Source organism: Glycine max, chromosome 14, assembly GCF_000004515.6.
Source record: "Glycine max cultivar Williams 82 chromosome 14, Glycine_max_v4.0, whole genome shotgun sequence".
Lineage (NCBI taxonomy): Eukaryota > Viridiplantae > Streptophyta > Magnoliopsida > Fabales > Fabaceae > Glycine > Glycine max.
The window spans coordinates 29,479,442-29,504,887 of record NC_038250.2 but is presented as its reverse complement, the minus strand read 5'-3'; the positions used below and the strand labels follow the sequence as shown (position 1 = coordinate 29,504,887).

General features: G+C 32.2%; 2 protein-coding genes and 1 long non-coding RNA gene across 6 annotated transcripts; 2 read left to right on the top strand and 1 right to left on the bottom strand.

The window, feature by feature from the left end:
* Positions 1-3,044: 3,044 nt before the first annotated feature.
* On the top strand, positions 3,045-12,853 carry LOC100798742 (multiple RNA-binding domain-containing protein 1). Of its 3 annotated transcripts, none has more exons than XM_041009390.1 (15): positions 3,045-3,190; positions 3,295-3,405; positions 3,505-3,619; positions 3,719-4,443; positions 4,735-4,866; positions 5,833-5,919; positions 6,020-6,143; positions 7,099-7,422; positions 8,450-8,514; positions 9,189-9,360; positions 10,292-10,396; positions 10,493-10,594; positions 10,673-10,846; positions 11,107-11,136; positions 12,304-12,435. In XM_041009390.1, exons 1-14 carry the CDS (start codon positions 3,117-3,119, stop codon positions 11,128-11,130), a joined length of 2,334 nt encoding a protein of 777 aa, XP_040865324.1. In that variant the 5' UTR covers positions 3,045-3,116; the 3' UTR covers positions 11,131-11,136; positions 12,304-12,435. The 3 variants fall into 3 exon arrangements, with proteins under 3 accessions (XP_040865324.1, XP_040865325.1, XP_025981088.2); XM_041009391.1 differs by having other exon boundaries at positions 11,107-11,148; XM_026125303.2 differs by lacking the exon at positions 11,107-11,136 and adding an exon at positions 12,556-12,853 and having other exon boundaries at positions 3,046-3,190.
* A 252-nt stretch (positions 12,854-13,105) lies between these two features.
* Positions 13,106-21,629, top strand: LOC106795992 (uncharacterized). 2 transcript variants are annotated; one of them, XR_005888525.1, is made up of 5 exons: positions 13,106-13,565; positions 15,332-15,457; positions 19,575-19,640; positions 20,515-20,682; positions 21,465-21,629. It is a non-coding gene; the product is annotated as an uncharacterized lncRNA (long non-coding RNA). The 2 variants fall into 2 exon arrangements; XR_005888524.1 differs by lacking the exon at positions 15,332-15,457 and having other exon boundaries at positions 13,128-13,565.
* W2 (R2R3 MYB transcription factor W2) lies at positions 21,506-22,760 on the bottom strand. Its single transcript, NM_001254563.1, has 2 exons — positions 22,405-22,760; positions 21,506-22,274 (listed from the first exon to the last, which is right to left on the bottom strand). Exons 1-2 carry the CDS (start codon positions 22,758-22,760, stop codon positions 21,545-21,547), a joined length of 1,086 nt encoding a protein of 361 aa, NP_001241492.1. The 3' UTR covers positions 21,506-21,544.
* Positions 22,761-25,446: the final 2,686 nt, after the last annotated feature.

Genomic DNA, 25,446 nt, shown 5'->3' with positions numbered 1-25,446 from the left:
TCAGATTGAGATTGCAGATAGAAAAAATTATCACATCAACTATTGTTTTACAGATTGGGTTTGAGTGTAGTTCTTTAAGGTAGCTTTGTTTTCTTGAGTTCTCAATGATAACCCTCTTTCCTAATTTGCTTATTAGAGTTTGACTTTGTGAAATTTATTGCAGGTCATTACACAATTCCTGAAATTGGATACTCTAATTTCATGAAAAGGGATGGCAAATCAAACTAATTAGAGAATTTTCATTCTGAATTATTTACTTTGTTAGTACTTTTTGATATACACAGACAAATATGTCACAAACAGACATGTAAATAGTTTACATATATAATTTAATTACCAGAGGCTAGCTCAAACAATAGCCTCACGTTATTCAAGGTAACTCGTACATATTATCACTTGGATTCCACGTGTACTAATATGTCTCATGGACTATTTTGTTCGGTGGTTGAAATGGTGTACATTTATTATATTCATCTTATAACCTGGTCTTCATACACAGATGTTAGTTCTATACTGCTCAGATGTCTCATAAAACTAATTAGCATGGGCTGCTTATGAGATTTGTTGGAAATTGGAATGTGCGACAGAGATATCATACTTGGGACTATTTTTAATGCGAGTCACATATGACATTACCATGAACTGTAAGTTAGGAAGTTGATGTGTTGGTAGTTGGTACTGATTCAAGAAAGAAAAAGATGGGGCATTAAGATAGATTTCATAGCCTTAACTACTAAAACCCTATGAGTGAAACTTAATTAACGTAGTATAATACATGAACAATTATCTAGGTCCAATTAGAGGGAAACACAATAAAAGTATAAATATATGATAGGAATTTATTTTAATTAAATAAAACAAAAATAACTTTTTGTGAGATAAAAAGTTTATCATGGGAAGGCTTAATTTCGATATTGTTTAGCCACTATTATTAAAAGAAAGCCGCTGACATTTAAAATCTCAACATCAATCCAATTCAACATAAAGGATTAAATTAATGCATTTTAAAAAAATTGAGAACTAAATTGAATATTTTAAAAACTTAAGTCTCATTTGGGATGATTTCTCGTTTTTAGTTTTGAAATTTTAAAAAATCAAAAATAGTTTTAATTTTTTTTCTTTGTTTTTAGTTTTTAAAAAGATGTTATAAAATTGAAGATAAATAAAATGATTCAACCGTTTAATTTTATCTCACTCTACTATGAAATAATGACAATGACAAAGGTAACGAGGTAGGAGCGACGACAGTGATGTGAGTTGTGATAGTGGTGGTGTCAGTGGAATGGTGATGGTGACGATGTCAATGGTGGTGGGGATGGAATAATGGTAACAATGATGATAGCGGTGATGGTGGAATGATGATTGTGACGGTAGTAGTGGTAGAAATGTGATGATCCAATGACCTAATGCCTTGATCAGGTTAATCACCAATTATATTTTTAAAATTATGTGTGGTGGTTGGTGGAGTAGTGACAACAACGACGACAATGACAATGGAGGCGGTGGTGACGATGATTGTAGTGGAATGATGATGGTGATAGTGATGATAACAATGATGAATGATGGTAGTAGCAATGACAATGGTGGTGGGGTAGAATAATGGTAATGACAATGGTAACAATGAAGGAAGCGGTATAATGGTGGCAACGATAATGGTGGTGATGGTGGTGGAGGCATCAAAGGCAAGGTACGATGGTGGTGGTTGTGCTAGTGGTGGTAGTGGCGATGACTAGTGACTGATCTAGGACCCGAAGCAAGTGGGACAATATATTTTTCATAAAAAATCTAATAAAAATTACCATATATACTAGGGTTTGTCTAATTTACCCAAGGTAAAAGTAGGGTTAAACAACCCCAACTTCAATTACTGAATAGATTTTTGAACCTATCATTAATGCATATGAAAATAAAAGACAAATGTTAAAATCATAATTTTCAAGCAAGAGTTGTTACCACTTAATCAAGATGTGTCTATGTGAAAAGAAAATGAATTGTAATCACAAGTCTTGCATGAATCAAGTTACTTAGTTGCACAATGTAAAATTGGATCAAAGTGTCGTAAAAGAAAACAAGAGACGTAGAGGGAAGAAATGTGTGCAGAGAAAATAAAGGGACCAAGAGATGAATCGGTAAAATGAAATATATGAGATAAGCAATAAAAAACTATTGATTTTTTTTTTTTTTAAGAATAGATAAAAATAGACTTTCAAATCAATATGTAAATAAAATAATAATAAACATATAAGGAAAGTGAGAAAAAGAAATAATATATTCAAACACATAAAAATAAGAGGTATAAATATTAAAATAAGGAATTTTATTTATTTTCACATCAAAATAAGTGAGGGGTTGCAAACAATAAATTCAAGGGGTGCAAAATATAAAATTTTGACACAAATATAGGTGACTTTATTAAAATGAGGGGTTGCATTTGTCCACCCTCAAATACATATAAAATATGTTTTTCAAAAATATTTTTTTTATTTTAATAATAAATGTAAAATTAATTTAAAAATTAATTTAATTTCATTTTTATAAAACACATTTTGTTTTAAAAATTAAAAATAAAATAATATTTATTATAAATATCATACAAGTGTAAACAAAATCATGAACATAATCTTACCCATCTCTAAATACTTTTTTTCTCTTTTAACTTCTTAATTAACCAATGCCCCATCCAAGAGCTGTGATTAACATTTGTTTTCCGATAATTTTGGTACCAAGTTCACAGCAAAATATATAAAAAAAATGAGTTAAAATTAACCGACATGGGCATTGTACACCCGTGGCTCTGTAACTGTAAGTATATCCCTCCCAACTGCGCAGCACACAAAATGTCAAAAGTTTTTTATTGAAAACAAAAACAAATACTTATAATATCTAAACAAAAAGATAAAAATAGACATGGGCCTTTTAGACAGTTTGGGCCAAAATTACAATAAAAATAAATTATAACTAAAAACTTATTTAACTTGGGCCTTCAAATTAGTTTGAGCCTTCAGCAACAATTAATGATCTTGATAGTGTCTCTGCCTCTGTGCCTTCATCCTTCTCTACATGGGCCTTCATCCTTCTCGGTGGCTTTATCCTTGGACCTTTAGACTCTATTTGACATGTTTCATGATTCTCATCACCTTAGCCTATTCCCCTGTGTGAAGTTTTGTTGTAACAAGTGCGACCGCGTCATGTAAGTGCACCCTTCCCAACTCGTTCACATCTCTATCTTAATTAATAAAAAGGTAAAAACTCCACACTGAATGAGAACCAATGAACGATTAAACTTTTGTGCAGGTCGAGGATATGCGTGAAGAATCTCCCAAAAGATGTTGGAGAGGACGAACTGCGGGAATTCTTTTCCGGGAAAGGAGGAATAATCACCGATGTCAAGCTTATGCGTACCAAGTACTATACTACACTTTCCCTTTCTTCCCACAAAGCACAATATAGAATTTGAAATTATAATAACTGTTCTATTTTGTTTGGACTTGCTTGTTAATTCAGAGATGGTAAGAGTCGCCAATTTGCGTTTATCGGATATCGTACTGAAGATGAAGCTCAGGAAGCCATTCGATATTTCAATAAAAATTTCCTTCGGACATCTAGAATTATTTGTGAGGTCTGTTATATATATGTATGTATGTATGTCGTCAATTCAAATTTGTGTTATTGAGACTGAAAGCCACGAAATGTGTTTTACAATTCGTTAACCAAGCAGGTGGCTCGAAAGCATGGGGATGCAAATCTTCCTCGTCCGTGGAGTCGACATTCGAAGAAGGAAGACGATAAAGTGACTGCCCCGGATTTGGAGAAACCTTCTAGAGCTAAGGGACAAGGAGAAAATTCGAAGGGTGGTGTTGGTGATGATGTTGATGACCCACAGCTTCAGGATTTTCTTCAGGTCATGCAGCCTCGGGTTAAGTCTAAAATGTGGGCGAATGATACGTCGATTGTGACCAATGTTGGCAACAAACAAGCAATGCCAAATAAGGATAATGATGGGGCATCGGTTGCAAGTGATCAGAGTGGCTCATTCGAAGATGGTTTTCTGGAGGATTCTGAACCCAACAAGTCACATGAGCCTGAACGTGATGAAGTCATTTCTGATATGGACTATTTCAAGAGTAGGGTGACCAAAGAGTGGTCTGATTCTGAAAGTAGTGACGATGAAGATGATGATGATGACAATGATTCCTCATGTATTGACAATGATAGAGATGATCATAGTGATGCTGGTGAAGATGACGAGAATTGTGATCCAAGAAATGGTGTTCAAGAGGTAGACCTAGAGGGTAAAGAAGATACTAGTGGAGAGGATGTTACCCATGGAAAGACTCAAGTTAATGTCACTGAGCAAGGGGGGCAATTATCAAAATCAGAAGACAATAAAGGAGTTTTTGATTCCTGTCGGTTGTTTGTCCGTAATCTGCCATATATGACCACGTACTTATTTACACACACACACACACACACACACATATATATATATATATATATATATATATATATATATATATATATATCTTCTCTTTTTTCTTGAATTCTCTTATGGATGAATGTGATATGATTTTGGCAACTTTTCCAATTACATTATTTCCAAAAAGAATGTCCTAATTAAGCAAGTTGAATTACCTTCAATACCTATATCTATAGGTGCTTTTTATGGATTCACTTGAACTTAATGCTGTTTTTTTATTTCTAGTTGGTTTGAATCATTCCATTGTTTTGTTACAGTGAGGAGGAACTGGAAGAACATTTCAGTCGCTTTGGAAGTGTCTCACAGGTTCATTTAGTTGTTGATAAAGATACAAAACGATCCAAAGGAATAGCATATATTCTTTATACAGCTCCAGATATAGCAGCCAGGTAACAATTGGGTGCCTAGAAGTTGTTGTCTTGCCTTTTTTATTTTTTTATATTATATCAACTGTTGTTTTGTTGTAAGTCTTAATCTTTTAGTTCGTGGTTGGTCATTTGATATTGTATAGTAATCTTTTAAAGTGTCAAGTTAACCCATTTCCTTTTAGAGTAATAGAGTGAATCTCCAGGTTGACAATGGTCTTTGGACCATTTTACTAATTACTACTTAGACTTCCCTGTTGCCACTTCCTTCTAGAGTTGGTTCTTTGATGGTTTTGGTTAATTTTAGGTTTGTCTTCTCAGTTTGGAACAATTTCTTCTGTTTAACTTTAGTGGATTTGGTAAAACTGACTGAGGAGGGAAAGACTTTACTATGATTTGTCTCTAAGTTTCTTTTTTCTTGTATTTGGCCTGAATGAAATGTTATTATCTTCAAGTATTCTTCTCAGCCCATAGTTCTTAAATCTGTGCTGGGACAGGATCATTTTTATGACCTTTTAATGTTCCACCCCATTGGTCATTCTCTATGTTTCTCTGTGTATCTAAGGAGATGTCTACTCCAAAAGTTGTGTTTGCCCTTGTTTCTTTTAAATAATACTTTTTTTAAACTAAAAATAGTATTTTCTTTTTATACTTTAATGCTCCAAATCTGGATTTTGCATTAAGACTATGAAGTCAAAATAGTATATATTGCTTGGTCAGTTTAGTTGTTAAGAAGATCTGAAAGATTCTAAGAACTTCTTGGGATTTGAGTAAGAGGTTTTCTGCAAGAAATCAAATGTAGGTTGGTACTTGGTACTGTGTAATCCCCTGCCATCTTAAATGTAGCTACAACTATAGGCTTCAGAAAGCTGCTACCTTGTCTTATACTACCATTATTTCAAAACTTCAGCTGGTACTTGTCATATGCTGACATGTTAGTAAAATTGTTTTTCTGATAATTTACATGACAGTATGATAATTGGTTATCAGGGCTCAAGAAGAGTTAGACAATTCAATCTTTCAAGGAAGATTATTGCATGTAATGCAAGCTTTACAAAGACATTCAGATAATCAAGAGTATGTAAAACACAAATATTGCACTATGAACAGTGTTAAAATTCTGATGTCATTCTTTTTGAATTATCAGAATAGTTTATGGTTTGCAAATTGCTTGTAGGAACAATGTTTTGAAGGACCAAAGATCTAAAACCCTCAAACAACAGAGAGAGGAAAAACGGAAAGCTGATGAAGCTAGTGGAGATACTAGAGCATGGAATAGTCTGTTCATGCGTCCTGATACAGTATGTTCTTGAAACTTGATAAATTGCAAACCCTTATTCTAGTATTTCAGTTTTTGTTGAATAGCTGAGTAGTCAACAGTAAATTAAAATTCTGAATTATGCTTATCAATATCTTAATTTTTCAAATAAAATAACAACCTTTTCTTATTAGTTTTCAGTTTTTCCCCATTATTGTGCTGTCCCATGTGTGTCTGTGGCCCTGTGCTGCTCTAGTTCAGAAACCATTGGTCACTTGATCCTACACTTTTAGCAATATTTTCTCATGGGGTAAGTTTTTGGAGGGTTCTTGCCTCTTGGTGAGTGTCGGGTTTCTCTTCATACTATGGAACAGTTTCTACTTATTAGGTTTCAAGGATTTGACAAATAACATTGTGGCAATGTGCAATCTTACCAATTATCAATTCACTGATTGGAGAGGATTTCTCTCATTTTAAGGATGGCCTCTCTACCCCTTAACTTAGGGTGGGTTGTTATTATGGCTTCAGTGCCTCACAATAGTGTTCAGCTAATGGTTGTTTCGGTGGAGCTATTTCTAGAAGCCACAGAGTTTGTGTTTTTGGAATAACTTTTTGTCGATGTCGACTGGTATTCTTTGTTTCGAAAAAATACTTTTCCTCCTTAAAGTTGTAATATTCTTTGTAATAAGTTGCATTTCTATAAAAAAAAATTGATTCGGGGTTGTATAAGTATCATTTTGTTATTTTGGAGGCATTGATAGCTGGAGAAATTGCAGCGCTGGCGTTTCTCATTCTCTGATACATTCATATGTTATGTTGACCATAAAATCTTTCTTCCCATATCATTTTCTTTTGCGAAGGAGATCTTGTTTTCTTGTGTAATAGAATTAACATTATTGTTGTTGGTTTTTCTTCCTAAAATGTTTCTTAAAAAAGCTCTCTTTTGCTTTCTGCTAGCACATTTCCTTGTATTTTTAATCATGTTTTAATGTTAATAGGTTGTGGAAAACATCGCTCGGAAATATGGTGTCAATAAAGGTGATTTACTTGACCGAGAAGCTGATGATCTTGCTGTACGTATCGCTCTGGGAGAGACTCAAGTGATTTCAGAGACAAAAAAGGCATTTAAAAATGCTGGAGTGAATGTGGAGGCTTTGGAGGAACTTGCTAATAATAAAACAGATGGATTAAAAAGAAGTAATCATGTGCTTTTAGTTAAGAACTTGCCATATGGTTCTACAGAAAATGAACTTGCAAAGATGTTTGGGAAATTTGGTAGTTTGGATAAAATAATTCTCCCTCCAACAAAGACATTGGCACTGGTATACTTTTTCATTCTTTCTCAATTTTTTTTATGTTTATGATGTGCCTCCACAGTTTATGTTGGATATTTGCTAGCTTATTATCATATCTTATAGTCTAGTTTCTGTCCTTATTTCTAACTCATTTTCATTAATTTATTCTAGTTTTAATAGTATTTCTTCCATCAGAGTATGTGGATATGAGACTGTCTTAGGGGGGTCTATTGAATTAAGATTTTAAAGGATTTTAAAAGACTTTTTTTTTTTGTTAAATAAGTCTTGTGGTATTCAATCAAGACTTCTATTTAAATTTAAATAATATAAAACTAGAATCAATTGGCTATTAAAAGATTGGAAAAATCGTATTAATTTTATAACTTTTATTAATCCAAACTTTAAAATTTCTTTGTTATCTTTTTCATAAACTCTTGTAACTTTGAATGATTTCTAAAAATCCATGGAATTCTTTCTAATCTTATAAATCAATAAAGTCCTTTCAAATCTTTTAAATTCTTATGATATAAATACATTGAAATCCAAACTATAAAATCTTGATTATAAAAGTATTTTAAAAAAATCTTACAAGTTCTGACAAAGTCTTTTAAAATCCACTAGACATTTTTATGCCAAAATAGTCTCTTAAAATTCCAATCCAATACACCCCCTTATATTCTAAAATATCCAAAAGAAAAAAATAACAATCTTGTGCTTGTAAATTATACACCTGTTGCTTATACATTTTAAATACAATATTTATACTATTATTGTTTTATCTATGGGGAAAAGAAGTTTTATTATTTTTTGTTTTATGGACCTTTGGATCCTGCATGTTCTACTTTTGGCCAGGTGCTGTAGATGACAGTAATTTTTCTGTAGTATGGGAAGTTGAATATACTGTTGGCTTGGCATTCTGTTTCTTACTTTTCTTATTTAGTGGATTGGTGAACTTTGTCTTCAGCAGTCAAGTATTGGAAACATTATCGCTGTCACTGTTACATTGTTTAATGATATTTATGTCAAGCTGAGTTATTTGGAGATGATATTTCAGGTTGTTTTCCTCGAACCAGCGGAAGCTCGAGCAGCTTTTAGAGGTTTAGCTTACAAGCGTTACAAGTAATAATCTATTTTTCTTCTGGTCATAAGTTTCACCTAGTAGTGTTCATTAATATTTTAATTTTATTTAACTTATATCAATGAATAATCTACCCTTTAGGCTGTCCTCCATGAATGAATTTATTGTTTCTTTCTCTTTTGATTTTCATAAAAAGAAGAAAATAAACTTATTGCTATGCTAGCAATAAGTTTTAGGCAGGTCTGAAGTGTACAAGCTACAGCTCTTCTGCTCCACCTTCTTTGTGTTATTTGGAAAATGGAAAGCATCAAGTGAGAATGGTTTTGTCAGAACTCTTTCTCTCTTACACGCAAAGGGAGGAGTGTGGGAGATGTGTAGAGCATAGGAAAAAAGAAATGGAATGATAGGTATCAGAGAAATAACAGAATTTGTATATTGTATTAATGCAAATCCCAGGTATCAAGGTGATGATAGGTTCTGAATGCTAAAGAAAATGAAAGTGGTCTAGGCAATTTGAAATTGTCCAGTCTCCCAAATCCCCGACTAATTTTCACCTACCTCTTCCCAAAAAAAAAAAATCATAAATGCTAACAATAGGTGTTCCAACACCTATATAAATAAATCTGCTGCCCATGCTAATGATGGGGGTTCCAAAACCTTTCCCATCTTGATTCATTGTAGGTTATTAACTTGTTTCATATTCAATTCAATGTAGAGATGCTCCATTATACTTGGAGTGGGCTCCTTCCAATATTCTTAGCCAATGTTCAACTTCTAAAAATAATGCAATGAATAGTGTAATTGGTGAAAATGATGCCAAGAGGCAGATGTTGGAGCAACAGGTGGAAAGAATAACAGATGTGGATATTGACCCAGACAGAGTACAGGTTTGACCAATTAAATCCTTTTCCTCTACTTTTATGTGGTATTGTCTTTTCTGATCTGATGCATTAGTGTTTTGGGGACAAGAGAAAGTAAGACAAGGTCAGAAGAAGAACATAAGCAGAGAAATGTTTTAACCCCTTTTATATGCAAATGACAATAAAACAAGGATACAAATAAGACACTCATTCAACATTTTACTACCTGCTAAAGTCCTCTGTGGGAAAGTTATTTGATGCCAGCAAAATACTTCAGTCTGATGGTCATAAAATCAAGAAGACCAATAATTATTTGAAAAGACAGACATTGCAAATATGGAAATTTAACTCCCTAAATTTTAGAGGAAAAAAATTTCTTTCCTTTTTCCTATTTATTGTTGTAACAATATTTATCCCCTAAACATTTATAACTTTTCATGAAGGCCATTACTCATTTTAGTTTTGGCCCATTCTATACTTTCTAGTTTATAAGAACAGTACCCCAAATTGCAAATTTCATTTTCTGTATTTATTATAATAAATCTTGAAGGATATGTATTCCCTGGAAGGAGAGGTATGTGCTTGCGTTGTATATGTTCTCTAGGGTTCTAGTTGGATACATGGTTGCTGCCTTGTCAAGTCTCTAACCACAGTGTGTATCATAGGATTAATTAAAATATCCTTTAGCTGGACTGTCTTTTCAATATGTCACTGAGCATTTTATATTTCAAAAAATAATGCTGTCATGATTTTTAAAATGGAGTGGAGTGATGTGGGAATTCATGCTAGAGTCTGTTCTACTTGCCAATAATGAAATTAGTCATCTATCTATATTTTTGCATCATGATGCCACTATAAAAATATTCTATATTTTTAAATTGCTGAGATTAGATGTTTCTAACTAATCCATACTGCTCGTTCTTCATTATTAATTATTAACTAATCTGTCATGCTTCAGGCTCGGTCCCTGTTTGTCAAGAATCTAAATTTCAAGACTATAGATGAAAGTCTAAGGAAACATTTTAGTGAACACATGAAAGAGGGAAGAATTTTGAGTGTCAAGGTATTGGTTTAGTTGCTAACTCATAATGACTTAGCTGTATTTCATATTTTTGTTTTGTTGCTTCTCTTATGTTGGTTCTGTTGCTTTCACAAGTAGGTGAAGAAGCATCTGAAAAATGGGAAAAATGTTTCTATGGGGTTTGGATTTGTTGAGTTTGACTCCCCTGAAACTGCTACAAATGTTTGCAGAGATTTACAGGTATTTACATGTTATTTGCATTTTGATATCCTAATTCTATTGATTTTTTCTTAATTCTATTTTATTTTTTGGATTCAGGGGACTGTTTTGGACAGCCATGCTCTAATTTTACAACCTTGTCATGTCAAGAATGATGGGCAAAAACAAAAGAAAATTGATAAGGATAGGAGTTCAACAAAATTGCACATAAAAAATGTTGCTTTTGAGGCAACAGAGAAGGACCTGAGACGATTGTTTAGCCCATTTGGCCAGGTGATTAATTACTATTCAGAGAATTAATTTATGCTAGGGGTGGCACTCGGATCCAAATCCAATGAGTACCCTTAAAAATTACCTTCAATGGGTATAGGGTACTTTTCCATCAAATAAGTTAGGGTTTGGGTGTGAGTAGTTTTACCTACAAAATTTTGCTGGTATGGATGCAAGTTTGGGTACTATACCACCCAACCTTAATCATACCCGCATAATATATTTATGGTATTTTATAACTAAGATTTTTAATTTTATAACAGGTTTTGAAGTTGCTACCAATGTGAATATGGGTACGGGTACGGGTACGGGTTTATATTTTTAAATGTTGGTATGGGGACAGACATTTATAGCACCCTACCTAAACTGTTCATGTTGCCATCCCTAATCTGTACCATTTGCTAGTAAATATATATTCTTCCTCTCAAAATTATTTCTGAATGCATATATTACCAGTCACATCCTGAGGTAGTATACCAACTTCCAGTAGTTATCTTATATCTGTGGTTGTATAGGGAAAAACTCAAGTCCCACATTGGTTAGAGATAAAGCCAAGATAGAATATATAAGTGAGACAACCCTCACCCCATGAGTTAGTTTTTGAGATAGAGTTAGACCTAAACCTACATTATAAGATATCAAAGCCTATCTTAGATCTATTAAACTGACCACCCACCATGTCATTCACGCACCAAGCCCAATAGTGCTGGGCATGAGGGATGTATTAGGGAAAAGTCAAGTCTCACATCGGCTAGAGATATGGCTAAGAAAGAATATATAAGAGACAATCCTATGAGCTAGCTTCTAGAATTGAGTTAGGTCCAAATCCACATTATAAGAGGTTGATGCATTCAATGAAAATGCTTTGGATTTTAGTTGAGCGGATCAAAATTCGGAAACATATTATGCCAGTTGGTTGGTGTTGAATCACTTTTAAGGTGTTTGCAATAAGTAACCTGCTACAAGGTTTTAAGACTGGTTTAATATTGAATATTTGAGTTCCATACTGCTGATTAAAAAGATATGTGAAATTATGTTTTTAGTGGCTCCAGAATAATGAGCCTGGACTTGCACATGATTTTTGTACAGTTACCTTGTATGCCAAATTCAAATGATCTCAGTTTCATCTTACATTACATCTTATTGGAGTGAGATCTATGCCAAGTTGAGACATATTACATCTTATTGCAAGTTAAAATAACGGACCTGATATCCCAACAATCTGTGTTAATTGGTTGTAGCCATTGTTTATAGGAGGAGTTATATGACAATTTCATCCTAATTTTCCATCCTGTTTTAGCTAAATTTTAGCTGATATCTAAAAGGATAGCCTAGTGCATGAGCCTCACATGGATTTTGTTTAAACCTGTTTTTATTTCAGTCAAAACATGTGGATTCAGTTTTCTGGTGCATTTTATTGCTTTCTTTTCACTCATATTTGATCCCTCTAAACTGTTCAGATTAAAAGCTTAAGGTTGCCAATGAAGTTTGGAAGCCATAGAGGCTTTGCTTTTGTAGAGTATGTTACTCAGCAGGAGGCAAAAAATGCCCGCGAGGCACTTGCAAGCACCCATCTCTATGGGAGGCACCTGGTAAGTGAAACTAAATTTTGGATGAGAAAGTGAATCCCCACCCCCTTGTTTTTATTGTTTATCTAGAAGGTGTGTTGAGATTTCAAGTATTTGAGAACTAATAGTCCTTACTATTTTCAGTTGATAGAGCACGCAAAAGAAGATGAGACTTTGGAAGAACTGCGGGCTAAAACAGCTGCCCAATTTAGTGATGAACAGAATGGATTTCAAAGTGCTATGAAATTATCCAAAAAAAGGAATCAAGTTGATATCTTGGATGAAGGGAATATGAAGTTTGGAAGAATGGCTGACTAGTACGGCTCCAAAGATTTAAACAGTTTTGTGCATGTCTTGAAAATTCAGAGATCACAATTTTGCCATAGGTTGTAAGAATATATAAACATTCTATGATACATCTTTTGATCTTTAAGTGTTAAAATAACTTCAAGTTTAGGTTTCTATTCTTTATCCATAATTCTATCTCCCGTAAAATTTTGTTCAGTTATTTACATTAAACTTTTATATTCCATTTTCACATTTATTTTTCTCCAAAGTCGGTGGATTAGAACATTTAATCAAATTTCAAGATAATTAATTAAACTTGTTCGTTAGAACAATAAAAGACACCGTTTATCTCTTCCACTCTCAAGAGAAGAAGCAGTGTTGGACTTTGAAAGCTGAAAGGAAAGTTGGTTTGAATGGCGTGGAGAACGTTTGGTAACTTTGGTCAATGAAATCCTTCATTCTTAGTTCTCTGGATTCTCAAATCTAACAGTCAATTCCCAATGCAAGCATCTACCTAGCCATAGCCATAGATTTTCAGTTACTATTCCTCACTGCTCCGACCTAACAGCATGTCACAAAACAAAATACATGAACAGCAACTAGCCACTTATCAACTTTCCCTTCTCCACATTGTGACTGGTTGATCCAAATTTTGGATTTTAAAATGAGAATCCAAGTTGAGGTAGCTGGGAGAGTAATGAAGATGGTTGGAGGGCTCTCAAATGTGTGTGCCTCAACTCCAACCATGAAATGAATGCTCAACTTCGTCTTTTTCGAGCATGCAGTTCTCCATGTAGCAAGTTTTCGGGGTGAGTGCTTGCCATACAACAATACTTTGTGCGTGCTCAGTATTTTTCGACTAAGAGGTAGAGACTAATCTTTCGTACGAATGCATGATGAATTGAATGGTTAATTTTGTTTGCATGTGTTTGTGCGTATTATTTTCTATCTCTACTTGTAGCTGTGCTATTTCTATCATTTTTGTTTGGGTTATATCTTGACGATTATTTGTTTCCTCTTCTCCCGCATGAATATAATAAGAATATGCTAGGCGAATAAATTCACATAGCTTGGTTATTTTTCAGTTTTATGAAGTTATTATATTCAGAATTAGAAATTTAATTGTACCGTACATACTAAATAATGTAGCAAAAGTTACTGAATCCAAAACTTGATAACAAATTCATTTTTCATACATCGAACAATACCTTTAGTAACTTACTAAGGTTTGGGCTAACGGTAGTGGTGTTTGGATAATTTGCATATCATCTTAGGTTGAAGTTTTGTTGTTGCTATTGTACGTTAAAAAAAGGCACACCTTAAGTTGCTTTGGATATCCCTTTTATTGTTTAATGACTACATAAATAAGCATTTCTGATTTTAAAAACGAGGTAAGATGTGTTGAATAAACAAAGCCAAAACTCAAATTCTTGACCGGCAAGCCCCCCGTCTAAAAAATCCCAAGACTTTCCGGCAAAAGATCAATGAGATGTGAGAGAGACATTAAAGAGATTCATGTACAAATAATATACATCGTTGCTATATTAAGTGATATATTAATTTTAAAACATAAATATTTATGTAATATAAATATTTTATATAAGTATTTGTAATATTAATTGACTTAATACGTACATCTCGTGTGTACTAGTCTATGCATGAAATGTCACACCTTAACAAGTTGTACAAGGCATCCAATTACTTGCATATAAGCATAGAGAAAAAAGTATTTCAAATTTTAGAATTTTTCCCACATTTTTTGTATAAAGAAAAAAAATTATTTTATGTTCTTTCCGATATATGTATATGTACAAAAACAATGCTGGTAATATGATTTTGTTTTCGAAGAAGGAAATTTTTTGTAGTGTGAGAGTAGTATTATCAAATAAATATTTAAAGTAGAATCATACAAAATAAAGATTTTTTTTTTGCCATACTATAAAAGTGAACTTTAGTTTTTCTCAAACACAAATTGTATTGTAACAAAAAATCAAAGAGTCATAGTAAAATTTGCATATCAAACGGTCAAAACAGTTTGCAAAGTTGAAGTCAATATGCAAGTCGCGAAGACTGGTAGTTTGAGACGGAGTTGAGTTGAGTTGAGGATCATTACTATTTTGTTAGATTATTTGTCGCCTTATAATTTCTCCAAAAATGCTCAGACTTTAAAATTTCTCCAAGGGAGTTAAAATTGATAGATTTTTTTTATAAATAATATTAAATACATATAACTTTTCTGACATGCAATCAACCGCTAGTAATAATTATCCCACCTTTCTTTTCTTTTTAATCCTTTCAAGTTTCAATCACTACCTTGAAAAAAAAAGTTTGATTGTATATAACTGATTATTTGATCACTGATCCGCACAATCTCAAAGAGATGTGTAAATAGAAATGCGTTGAACAATTATTTGATTGTATATAACTGATTATTTGATTGTATAATTATATATATAACTGATTATAACTAAAATTGATAATTTTTTTCTTTTAGTTTAGCTATATTTTTTCTTGGTCCAGCTCAGGCTTAGTTTATGCATAAAATGTTGGGCTTTCATTTCACCTTTCGGTACTGACAGTGTAACCTGTTTTTTTTTTCCTTCGAAAATTGGTTTCCAAAATACAATAAAAGGTACGAAAAGACAAAAAAAAAAACGCAGAAGTAAATCATCTTCAGAACGCTTCACTTCTCTTGGATCTTCTTACAAAGCATCTTAGTTAATTATGGCCCACAAGGCAAAAGGATGATGGCACTCTGGTAATTATCCAACCCACTTCACTATTTCCTTTGGTGTACTCAAGTGCATTATGATTTGGATAATCCGTAATTTGGATCATGGATTGCCCAATCCTAAATACAAGTGCATCAAAACAAATAATAATATATATTAAATAATATCTTAACATTTTTTACGAAAAGAAACACATGGCTCTAGTTTCTAACCTTCCAAGAACATGCCACACTCTTCTTGAGTCATTGCTTGCAGACTCTTAACAAATTTTATATTTTTATTTAATTATAAATTATTATCTAAATTATTTTAAGATAATTATTTTAAAAATCAATAAATTTATTAAATATAATAAATTATAATTAAATAACTCATTAAATTTTTTTACATGGTAGTATATAACTTTTTTCTCTTTATAAAAATTACAATATCATTAGAATGTTTAGTAGAACACATTATATTTTTCTTTTTCAATTTTTAAAAAATTATATGCCTTAAAATATAGTTTTATACCAAGTGCAGTCAGGACAACTTTAAAGATGACCCAAATCTAATACCAATTTATTTGGTTTTACGTTGGGACGAGTTATTGAATCACGAATTGAACAGATTACTGAACTGAAAATACTAATTTACGGTTTAAGTAAACATTCTTAGCTGAATGATAAGTTATAGCCGATATCTTTAAATTAAACCAATAAACACATTAATTGAAGTGTGATTAAAATAATAATAATAATAATAATAATAATAACATGAATGTATAAAAAAACTCAAGTTAAATTTTAAATTAAATTATAAGAACCATATTATAAGTTATAAAAAAATAATAAGAGTTGAGTTAATAAAAAATATAAATTAAGGAATTATTATTATTAATATATATTTTTTTAAAATTTAAAATAATAAAGCATTTGGTAAATAAATAACATGTATACTTTTGGTTGAAAGTATGGTTCAGGTCTACAAGCCATTATCAATGTAAGACTTGAAACTCAGGATGAAATTACATATTTTTTGGGTGAGACAGCTTGCACAAGGATTGGTTTGTGTGGTTTAGTTTGTACTTGATTAATAGCTAATTTGTTAACTATTAGATTGAAAAGGATGGACCAAATAAGTCCGTGAAATGGTTCGTGATCAATCCAGTTAGACTAGTTAGTTTAGTCCTATCTTAAAATCTCTTCTATAGTTAATTAGTAATTTACGACATACTTTCAAAAAAAAATTTGGGACATAATTGTTTGAAATTATTTTGGATTGGGGTTTAGTTTAATACGAGGCCTAATAAATAACCACTGAAAGATGAAGATCTAGTTAGTATATATATATATATATATATATTCTCATGAAGACTATTAATTTAATGACTAACTGAATAGTGAGATAATAAACTAAACAGGTGGGTGGTTATAAATTTATAATTGATAGCAAATTAGCAATGTCTAAATTTGTTGTGGGAGAGATGTCTATATTTAATGTTCAATGTCTCAAACATAGTTGCTTTAATTTGAACAAGGATATTTGTGAAAAATAAAATAAAAAGTCATTGTCTTAAAATATCTTTAGTGATAAAACTAATTTTGGATTCTTAAATTATTTTTGTGAGTTTGATGGTATTACGTAGGATTTAAGAACTTTTCATGTTTTTGTTTTTAATATTAGATCTTATTTTACGTTCTTGAGTCACTTTTTTGAGTTTCACAATGAGCACTTAAACATATTTTATTAATCAGTTAAGAAGAAAGATATTAAATTTTTTTTTTAAATGAGAGTAGATCTTGAGAGTTGTTGATGAGGAATCCAATCTCCATGTTGAAAATCTTCAAAGCAAAGCATGTATAATGATAAATGTGATGAAAAGGGATTTTTAAGCTCAGAATCCGCCTCAACAACATATTAAAAACGTTGTTAGAGTCTATCATGTCAGGTGATACAAATATAAAGTGGATAATTGCACCATTAAGAGGTACATACTAATTCTAGATCACTTTAGCGTGACTTGAGTGTGGAAGTGTATTCAAGTGACCATCATTGTTACTAACCGTTTTCATGGTTTCTCATCATCCACCATTTTCAATAGAGATTTCAACCTTCATTTAATTCTTACTCATGTCGGAAGCATCCCTTAAGTTCATCACCGAACATTAGCTTTTTATATGTGAGAAAGTCAATCTTGTTCTCACATTCTTCTTGGGAGACTTGGTCCTCCCCCAAGATCAATATTGGTGTCCAATTGCAAAGGACAAAAAGTAGAAAATTGGATACACAGTTGTACAGGGTAATCAAACAAAACCATTATATCAGGGTCTACTATCTCGATAACTCTAGTTAGTACACTGATTCTCCAAACTTGTAATGAGACCAATATTAAGGAATATTATAGTTACAATAAATTGTCTTTTATTCACTTCGACCTTCTTTGGCTCTTCTGACCCCAGCCACAACCTTTGACAATCAGACGATTGAAGACATTTGAAGAAATTAAAAGTAATTATTGGTGGCGTATGGATTTTGTTAATTGAGGGGGAAATTGTGCAATTCCTTGACTTTGTTTTATGATGCACCTATTAAAATATATCAGAAATCAAAGAAGAACCGAGCGTTTCTATTATTGAAGTGAATGAAAAATTTGTCACACATCGAGGTGGCCCTCCTAATGGGCAATTGGCAGGAAATTGACTGGACAATTATGACCGAAATTAATAACTCACCATTGATTCCAACCAGATAAATGATTCTTGCACACTCAAAGGTATAGACACCTCCAAGAGAGATAGAAAGAGAATAAAGATAAATAATTGATAAAATTGGTAATATTATGCAACAGGAAGAGAGAGAAGTAAAGAAAAATAAAAAATATTAATGGAGTGTTCGTAAATTATGGGTGTCTAAATATCATTTCTCTTCCAACTTACCCAACTGAGTAACTAATCAAATTCAATTAACTTCGGATAAACATTACTTTTGAGGTGCAAGCGGATGAAGAGGAAACTTGTTGGGGGTGAAAACTGTGATGCATTTGCATAGATGAAAAAGTTGTGTCTGGGATTGTGGTAAACATCATATATTGATAGTATGCTCAAGTTATTGACTTTGATTGCTTGCTCAATTTCTATTTCTAGTGTATTTGGTGATAGACTCTTGAAGTAGTATGTTGTTGTTGATTATGTTTCTTATTTTTGCTAGTGAAAAAGTTTGGTTCTCTGATTTTTAAATTTTACTTGCCAAAGGCTTTTTTTTTTTTATTTTGACTCATGTTGGCTGGTGACTATTTGCCTGACACTATTTAGCCATTGTTTGCTTCTGTTCTTAGTGGTGAAGCATTAATGATGAACTTCTACTTTGAATAGTTGATACGAGCATTGATATTTATTTGATTTTGTTCTTTCTTGTGTGGTTAATAAATCTCATATTTAGTTACTAATATCAATAGTTAAGTGTTTGTTGCTTAATTACGGTTCTACCTCACATGGCAATTAACCCTCTGTTTCTCATTTGATGACTGCAAAATGGTTAAGCATGGAGCTAGGTTCTGCTTTTGTGATTAGGTTTTGTTCATTTTACTTTTAGTAGGCGGTTAAGTAGATTGAACGAAACTTGTCTTATGATTAAATATTTTGTCTATATTAGCTATATATGCGTGACTATTCCTACATTTGGGATTTATAAATTGCCGATTTGCATGCATTTTATTTGATAGTACAATCTCAATATTGTAAGCGCAAATGTGCACTTCCAGAAGTTACTACTTTCTCTCTTCCATAATAATCATTATATAAGAAAAAATGAGTTATAAATAATTATCATTTTAGTTTTTTAATATAATATTAATTATGTTTTGAGTTACAAATTTAGTTAAAACAATCTAAAACAACATAAGAGTACAGGTAAGTAAGGGAAAGTACACAATTAGTTATTAAATTAGTTTACAATTTAGTTAATTGAAAATTGAGTTATAAATTTGGTTGGGAGATTATATAGTTACTCCTCATCAATAGTATCATTCAATTAGCCCTTAAGTATCCAAAGATTATTTTTCTTGTTGGTTTTGTTGAAGATCGTGAGTAGGGATCTTTTTCTTGAACTAATTGATGATATCGATTTCTCCTCTAACTTTGAGACTTGCTTTAATTATTGTAGCGAATAAATGGAAGACATCTGAGCTATATCGCCATCCTCATTCGTTACATAGCAACCGATTTATAGGTAATCCTACGTACACAACCTATAATTTCTCTAGTTTAATTCTTCTATATTTAGCCATTCAAGTAGTTTCTTGAGTTTTCAACACTATATCTTCTTTTCTCATTTTGACTCATTATTACATGTACCATCTTGATTCCAGACGTTGAGCTTCTTAGTTAATCTAAGAGCGGAGGTTCATTTTATCGTCAGATGTCTATAGCTTTCCAATTAATAGCGCTTTATGGCATGCTGTTCAGCCAAGTTCCCCTTATATATGTTATAGAGACAGGTTGATTTCATTGTGAGCAGCATGCATAAAGTACTTATATATATCGGAGAATTTCATATGCTTCAAATATTGGCCATGCGACATTTTCTGTGAGGGTGAATTTTATTATGCAAGCATAAAGTAGGTAATTTTCATTTTTAACATCAAAGTGAGATGAAGTCAGAGTTAGTTAAGTTTTTTAACAAAATAAAATAATTAATGGTCATTATAGTAGGTGAAGTCAGAGTAGGTTGACTTTGACACATTATTATAAACCTGAGGAAAAAGTCATTGAATGATTATTTTCTTCAAAGGTGAGATTGCAAATGACCTTAAAATTTAAATTTAATCTAATTAATTACTAAGGTAAAGGGTTTCCTTTTTCTTTTCTCGAATCTACTTCATTGAATCTGATTTTTTTAGTAAGGTAAATAACATTACCTTGTAATGAGTGCCAACCTTAAATAAGGGTTAAGATACCTTGTACGGCCGATAACAAAACTAATAAACTTACCTTACTGAATAAGCTTATCCAAATACACTCAATTTAATTGTGATTAACGTAAATTCTTCATTGTTACGCCTCAAAATGTAAGGAATGATTTGTGCTTCTTCAACTTTGTGCAGCTGTACCCGCTGACCTGACCTCTTCATGATGGCAATATAAAGTCATGCAAACTTCAAGAAACTACACAGAGATATCAACTTCCGCATCCTAGTGTGCTTATGTTTCCATATATACATGCAGAAAGAGTACTAATGCATATGTTTATGCCATCAACCTTGCTCTTGAAGGTAAGTCATATGCATGTATGTATGCACTTGTATGAAGAGTTATACATATGATTATTAATTTAGTCCATTTTATAACTTTGAATTAATATTGTAGAACTTTACATTTCCATGCTTTCATTTGTCCATTAGATATTGATTTATTCTCCACCATTTAGATTCTGTCTTCAATAAAATAGTATATCTTACACAACGGATAATTTCATAATGTATATATCATTACATTATTCATAGAGTTTGATATATTTCTTAATATCTTTTGCAAACTCTTTGATTGTTATAAGAAAGCAAAACTTCTTTCATTCACACTAAGAATATCAATATTGAACATGAACAAAATTATCTTTTAAATGATGGAAGAGTGAAGTTTATTTAAAGTGAAAAAGACACACACATAGTATAAAATAATCTAGATTCCACTCTGCATACATGAATTCATTGATGTAAAACAGTACTATAATTTAAAACACAAATCGTAGTACATTAATAAAATGTGTTGTTTTGCATAGAGAGCAAAGGCAGAAAGCTATAGGCAAATTAAATGTGCATGACATGAAATTACATCACTAAAATTTCAATACAACAAAAGCAACAACAACTTATATATGGAAACACCGACAACACAATTACAACAATGAAAACTTATCCGACTAAGTAAGTTCGGCTATATGAATCATTAGACGTTATTCATCTTGGTTAAAGACCAGAGCTAGCTTCAAGAATATTATTTAACGTGAATTCTTTCTTTAATGTCCTTCTTACTTTTTCTCTCCATCTTTTCACAGGATGGACAACAACACAATTATTCTTTGAACCCTTGGTATTTGATGAAGCTGGTAACCAATAATAACAACAGTACTAGACACTATTGATTGTGGTGATCATGAACCCTCTTTGTGATGTGATCGTTAACGTGTTGGCTGAAAGTAGCACTCACGAGTGGCGATTCCCACAGAACCCCAAGCTCATCGTCATAACCTTGCGATGCAGAAGCAGTGGTGATTGAACCCAGATGATGATCATCGACACGATCATCACATGGCAGTGGATTAATGCTACGCTCACTGGGTGTGGGGATCTCTGTTTGCACGTGGTGCTGCTGCTGCTGCGCCTCAAAAGCATCATCGTTGATCAAAGAGTTGAGGAAGGAAGAAAAGACATCGTCGGAGTAATAATTGATGTTGATACCATCGTTGTTGCAATCCTCGTTGTTGTTGTCCATGAAACCCATTGCAGAAACATCATCGGTGGCAGCAGCTGGTACTGGGTTATGGTTATCACAGGGATTAGAAAGTGGAGGAGGTTGGTGATGTTGACCTAGATGATTAAGATGAACTCCTTGGTTAAACATGTTGGTGAGATCGTGATGAAAAGGGTTAATGTTGTTGTTGGTGATGATCACTGGAGGAGGTTTAGAAGGTGGAATAGTAGAAGTTGTTGAAGAAGAAGGAACGGCAATAGATGGTGGGTTAAGAGGCTTGTGGGTTCTTGGATCAATCCCTTGGTTAATAAGCTTCTTACTTAGATGGGTATTCCAATAGTTCTTTATTTCATTGTCTGTTCTTCCAGGAATCCTCCCAGCTATCAAAGACCACCTGCCACATCCAATGTGGAGACAACAAATTAATAAACCCTAGTTAGAAAAAAAAGTGTAAGAACCCTAATTTTTGTGGGAATAATTGATCAGTTAAACCTAAACCCTTAAACGGAAGATGGTATGTGTACCGATTGCCCAGGAGGCGGTGTAGGCGGAGGATGAGATCTTCCTCGTCGGGGGCGATGTGGCCGCGCTTGACGGAGGGGCGGAGGTAGTTCATCCAGCGGAGGCGGCAGCTCTTGCCGCAGCGGAGAAGGCCGGCGCGCTTCGGGAGCGTTCTCCACCGTCCTTCTCCTTCTTTATTGATGTAATTCGCTAACACCTCGTCCTCCTCTGGCGTCCATGGCCCTCGCTTCAACCCAACATTGTTGCAGCATGGAGAGTAGTTGGTACCAATGTTGTTGTTGTTGTTGGTACTTTTGTTACTATTGTTCTTCACCTTGGTCTTGGTTGTTGCTAATGTTGGTAGTGATGGGTTTCTCATTTTCTTCTTCTTCTTCTGAATTTAGGGGAATTAATGGAAGTAGAAGAATGAAGAATATATGGTGAGTAAGTTTTGGGTTTGGGAAGGAAATGATAATGGAAATTGGAAGGAGGTGCCAATATAATTGTCTCTTTATGGTATCTTCTTTGCTTTTTCTGCTTTCAAATACCAATGAACACGCGCTGAGGCGCGGCACTGAGATCCACGTGTGGATGGATATTTCTATTTCTGTTGCCATGACAACTAAACCTTTTTGTTTTTTCCTGTTGCCTTTAATTATTCTGTTTCTCTGTCTCCTTTTTTTTTTTAAATATATATATATATATATATATATATATATATATATTAACTCTGGTACAAAGTATACAAACAAGCACGATGCAAGGATTAACGGACAGTAATTTCATTTTTCTGCAACTGTAATCTTATGTGATGTGATTTAGTTAGTTGTTTAATTTCAGTTAAAAGATCGTGTTATTAAGTGACACGTGCTTATAAAAAAAGGTGAGCTCGTTTCACTATATATCACTCTGCTTTATTAATACAGTTTAAGAACTGATTAGTCCTACTTAATTACTGTATTTGTTTGTTGTGAGACTATATTTTTTTTTCTATTTTAATATTTTTTTAGTTTTTTAATATTTCTGGCATATTAAAATTTTTGTTTTAAGTCTTTATGATCAAATTAAATGATGACATTATAATATGATACCATTATAATCATTAATAATTTTAAAAATTTTAATTTATAAGATAATACTTATTATTTAATTAATGATGTAAATTTAAAATAAAAATTTCAACATATCGAAGACTTAAAATAATAAAAATTTTATTAGAGATTCAGAATAAAATTCAATCATTTATTAAATATTTTAAAAAATTTAAGTCATATTTTTTTTATTATTTGTCTTTTTTCTTTATTACATTTTCTTTTAAATATAAGTGATTAATAAAAAGAAATGAAAATAGAGAAGTGAAAAATTAAATGAATGGAAGTAGATGAAAAAAGAGTGAGGATAAAAGTGTTTAGTTTAAGAGAAATTGAGAAAGATAGAAAACAAATAAATAAAAAACCTTAACATTAAACATGATCTGTCCTTGTTGATGAGGAAAAAAAAACAATTACAATGCTTGTTTGGTTTCATTTGTATGAAGAAATAAAAAGAATGAAATGAATACTTTGTAGTGTTTTTTTCACTTATTTCTTTTCTACCAAACACATTTTATTTCTTCTTTTCTCCCCTTCTTTTTTACCTTTCCTTCTTATTTTCTCTCTATTTCATACCTACTAAATACTAATATTTTACTCTCAATTTATTCTCTCTTACTAGATGTCAAATAAATTATGAATGTTTATAAGTCATTTTTGTTAATTATTTCATGTTATTTTTCATATTTACTTTTAGGATTACTAATAATGCTTTTTTTTTTTTCTCTTTTTAACTTTTTACATGATCTTCTATCGTTATACGTGGATCAGTACTTTGATATTTTATGAAAATATTAAAGGAAATGTTATAAAATATATATGAAATGTAAAAATATGTACGTAATATATTAATTAGGAATTATTTTGAATATAATTTTTTAAAATAATTATTATTAAAATAAAAAAATCTTATCATACAAAACAATCTACGTCATATGATGATGATGGGTCTACGGTGGGAAAGTGAAAGATAATGTTTCACACCGTGTGTGAGTTTGGAAATTGCAAGTTCAGGTTGGCCAAATGTAATTTGAGTCGCAAGATTCTTCGTTATTAAAAAAAATCAGATGTATTTAGTACATTGAGAAGCGTAGAGATGGCGATGGAGATGCTTTATGAGCTGAAGGTTGAGGGAGCTCACAGCCCCAACCACCGAAGTCCTCAAACTCAAACCACCATTCAAGCATACCTTGTTCTTCCATATTCCTCCTCCGGAACACGCCTCATGTCCCCGTGCACCAGAGGCCCAATTCTTCTGTCCCCCCGTATCAGCGTTACCACCCCACAACGCTCCGTCCCTCGGTCCAGGCATGTACATCACCCTCCTTCTTATTTCCTTCATCCCCTTCTGCACCACTCACATTGACATTCTAAATTTACTTCTTGCCCTCATCTCTCTCTCTCTCTCTTCCCATCCCATCTCACACTGCAACCTCTTCTCAGAAAGGAAAGGAAACGAATTGACTAATGATAAACAAAAACCAAAGGTTCTCTTTGCAATTTGCACTCATGCCTCTCTGAAGATATTTATTTATTAAATAAAAGAGATCTCTCATTTTCTTTTATAAAATAAAGTTTAATTATCTATTTAATTTTTATAATTTTCAAACTTATCCTGTTTAGTCCTTATAGTTAATAAATAAATTTTTAGTCTTTTACGTGGATATTTTAACCTCTTAATTTTACATTTTAATTATCAAAAGGTTTTTGTGTTAATTTTTTTTAACTTTTAGTTAAAAAAATTTAATGAGACTTTTTGAGAATTAAAATCTAAATTTTAGAAATTAAAAAATTTACTTATTAACTATAAATAAAGACAGAAAGAGATAAGTTTAAAAATTATAAGAAATAAATAAATAATAAAACCAAAAATAAAATAGGAATTCTTATGCCACATAGGGAGAGGATTAGATTAGGGTAAGGGATCAAATCAAATGTTATCGATTGTGAAGAACAGATACTGGGTTTTGAAGC

Bases quoted from the DNA above. Each gene is read 5' to 3' on its own strand.
- W2 (NM_001254563.1), bottom strand. From the start codon at position 22,760: ATGAGAAACCCATCACTACCAACATTAGCAACAACCAAGACCAAGGTG. The intron at 22,275-22,404 runs GTACACATACCA...TGGATGTGGCAG, and splicing joins CACCGCCTCCTGGGCAATCG to GTGGTCTTTGATAGCTGGGA.
- LOC100798742 (XM_026125303.2), top strand. From the start codon at position 3,117: ATGTTTCATGATTCTCATCACCTTAGCCTATTCCCCTGTGTGAAGTTT. The intron at 6,144-7,098 runs GTATGTTCTTGA...TAATGTTAATAG, and splicing joins TGTTCATGCGTCCTGATACA to GTTGTGGAAAACATCGCTCG. The intron at 10,397-10,492 runs GTATTGGTTTAG...TTTCACAAGTAG, and splicing joins GAAGAATTTTGAGTGTCAAG to GTGAAGAAGCATCTGAAAAA.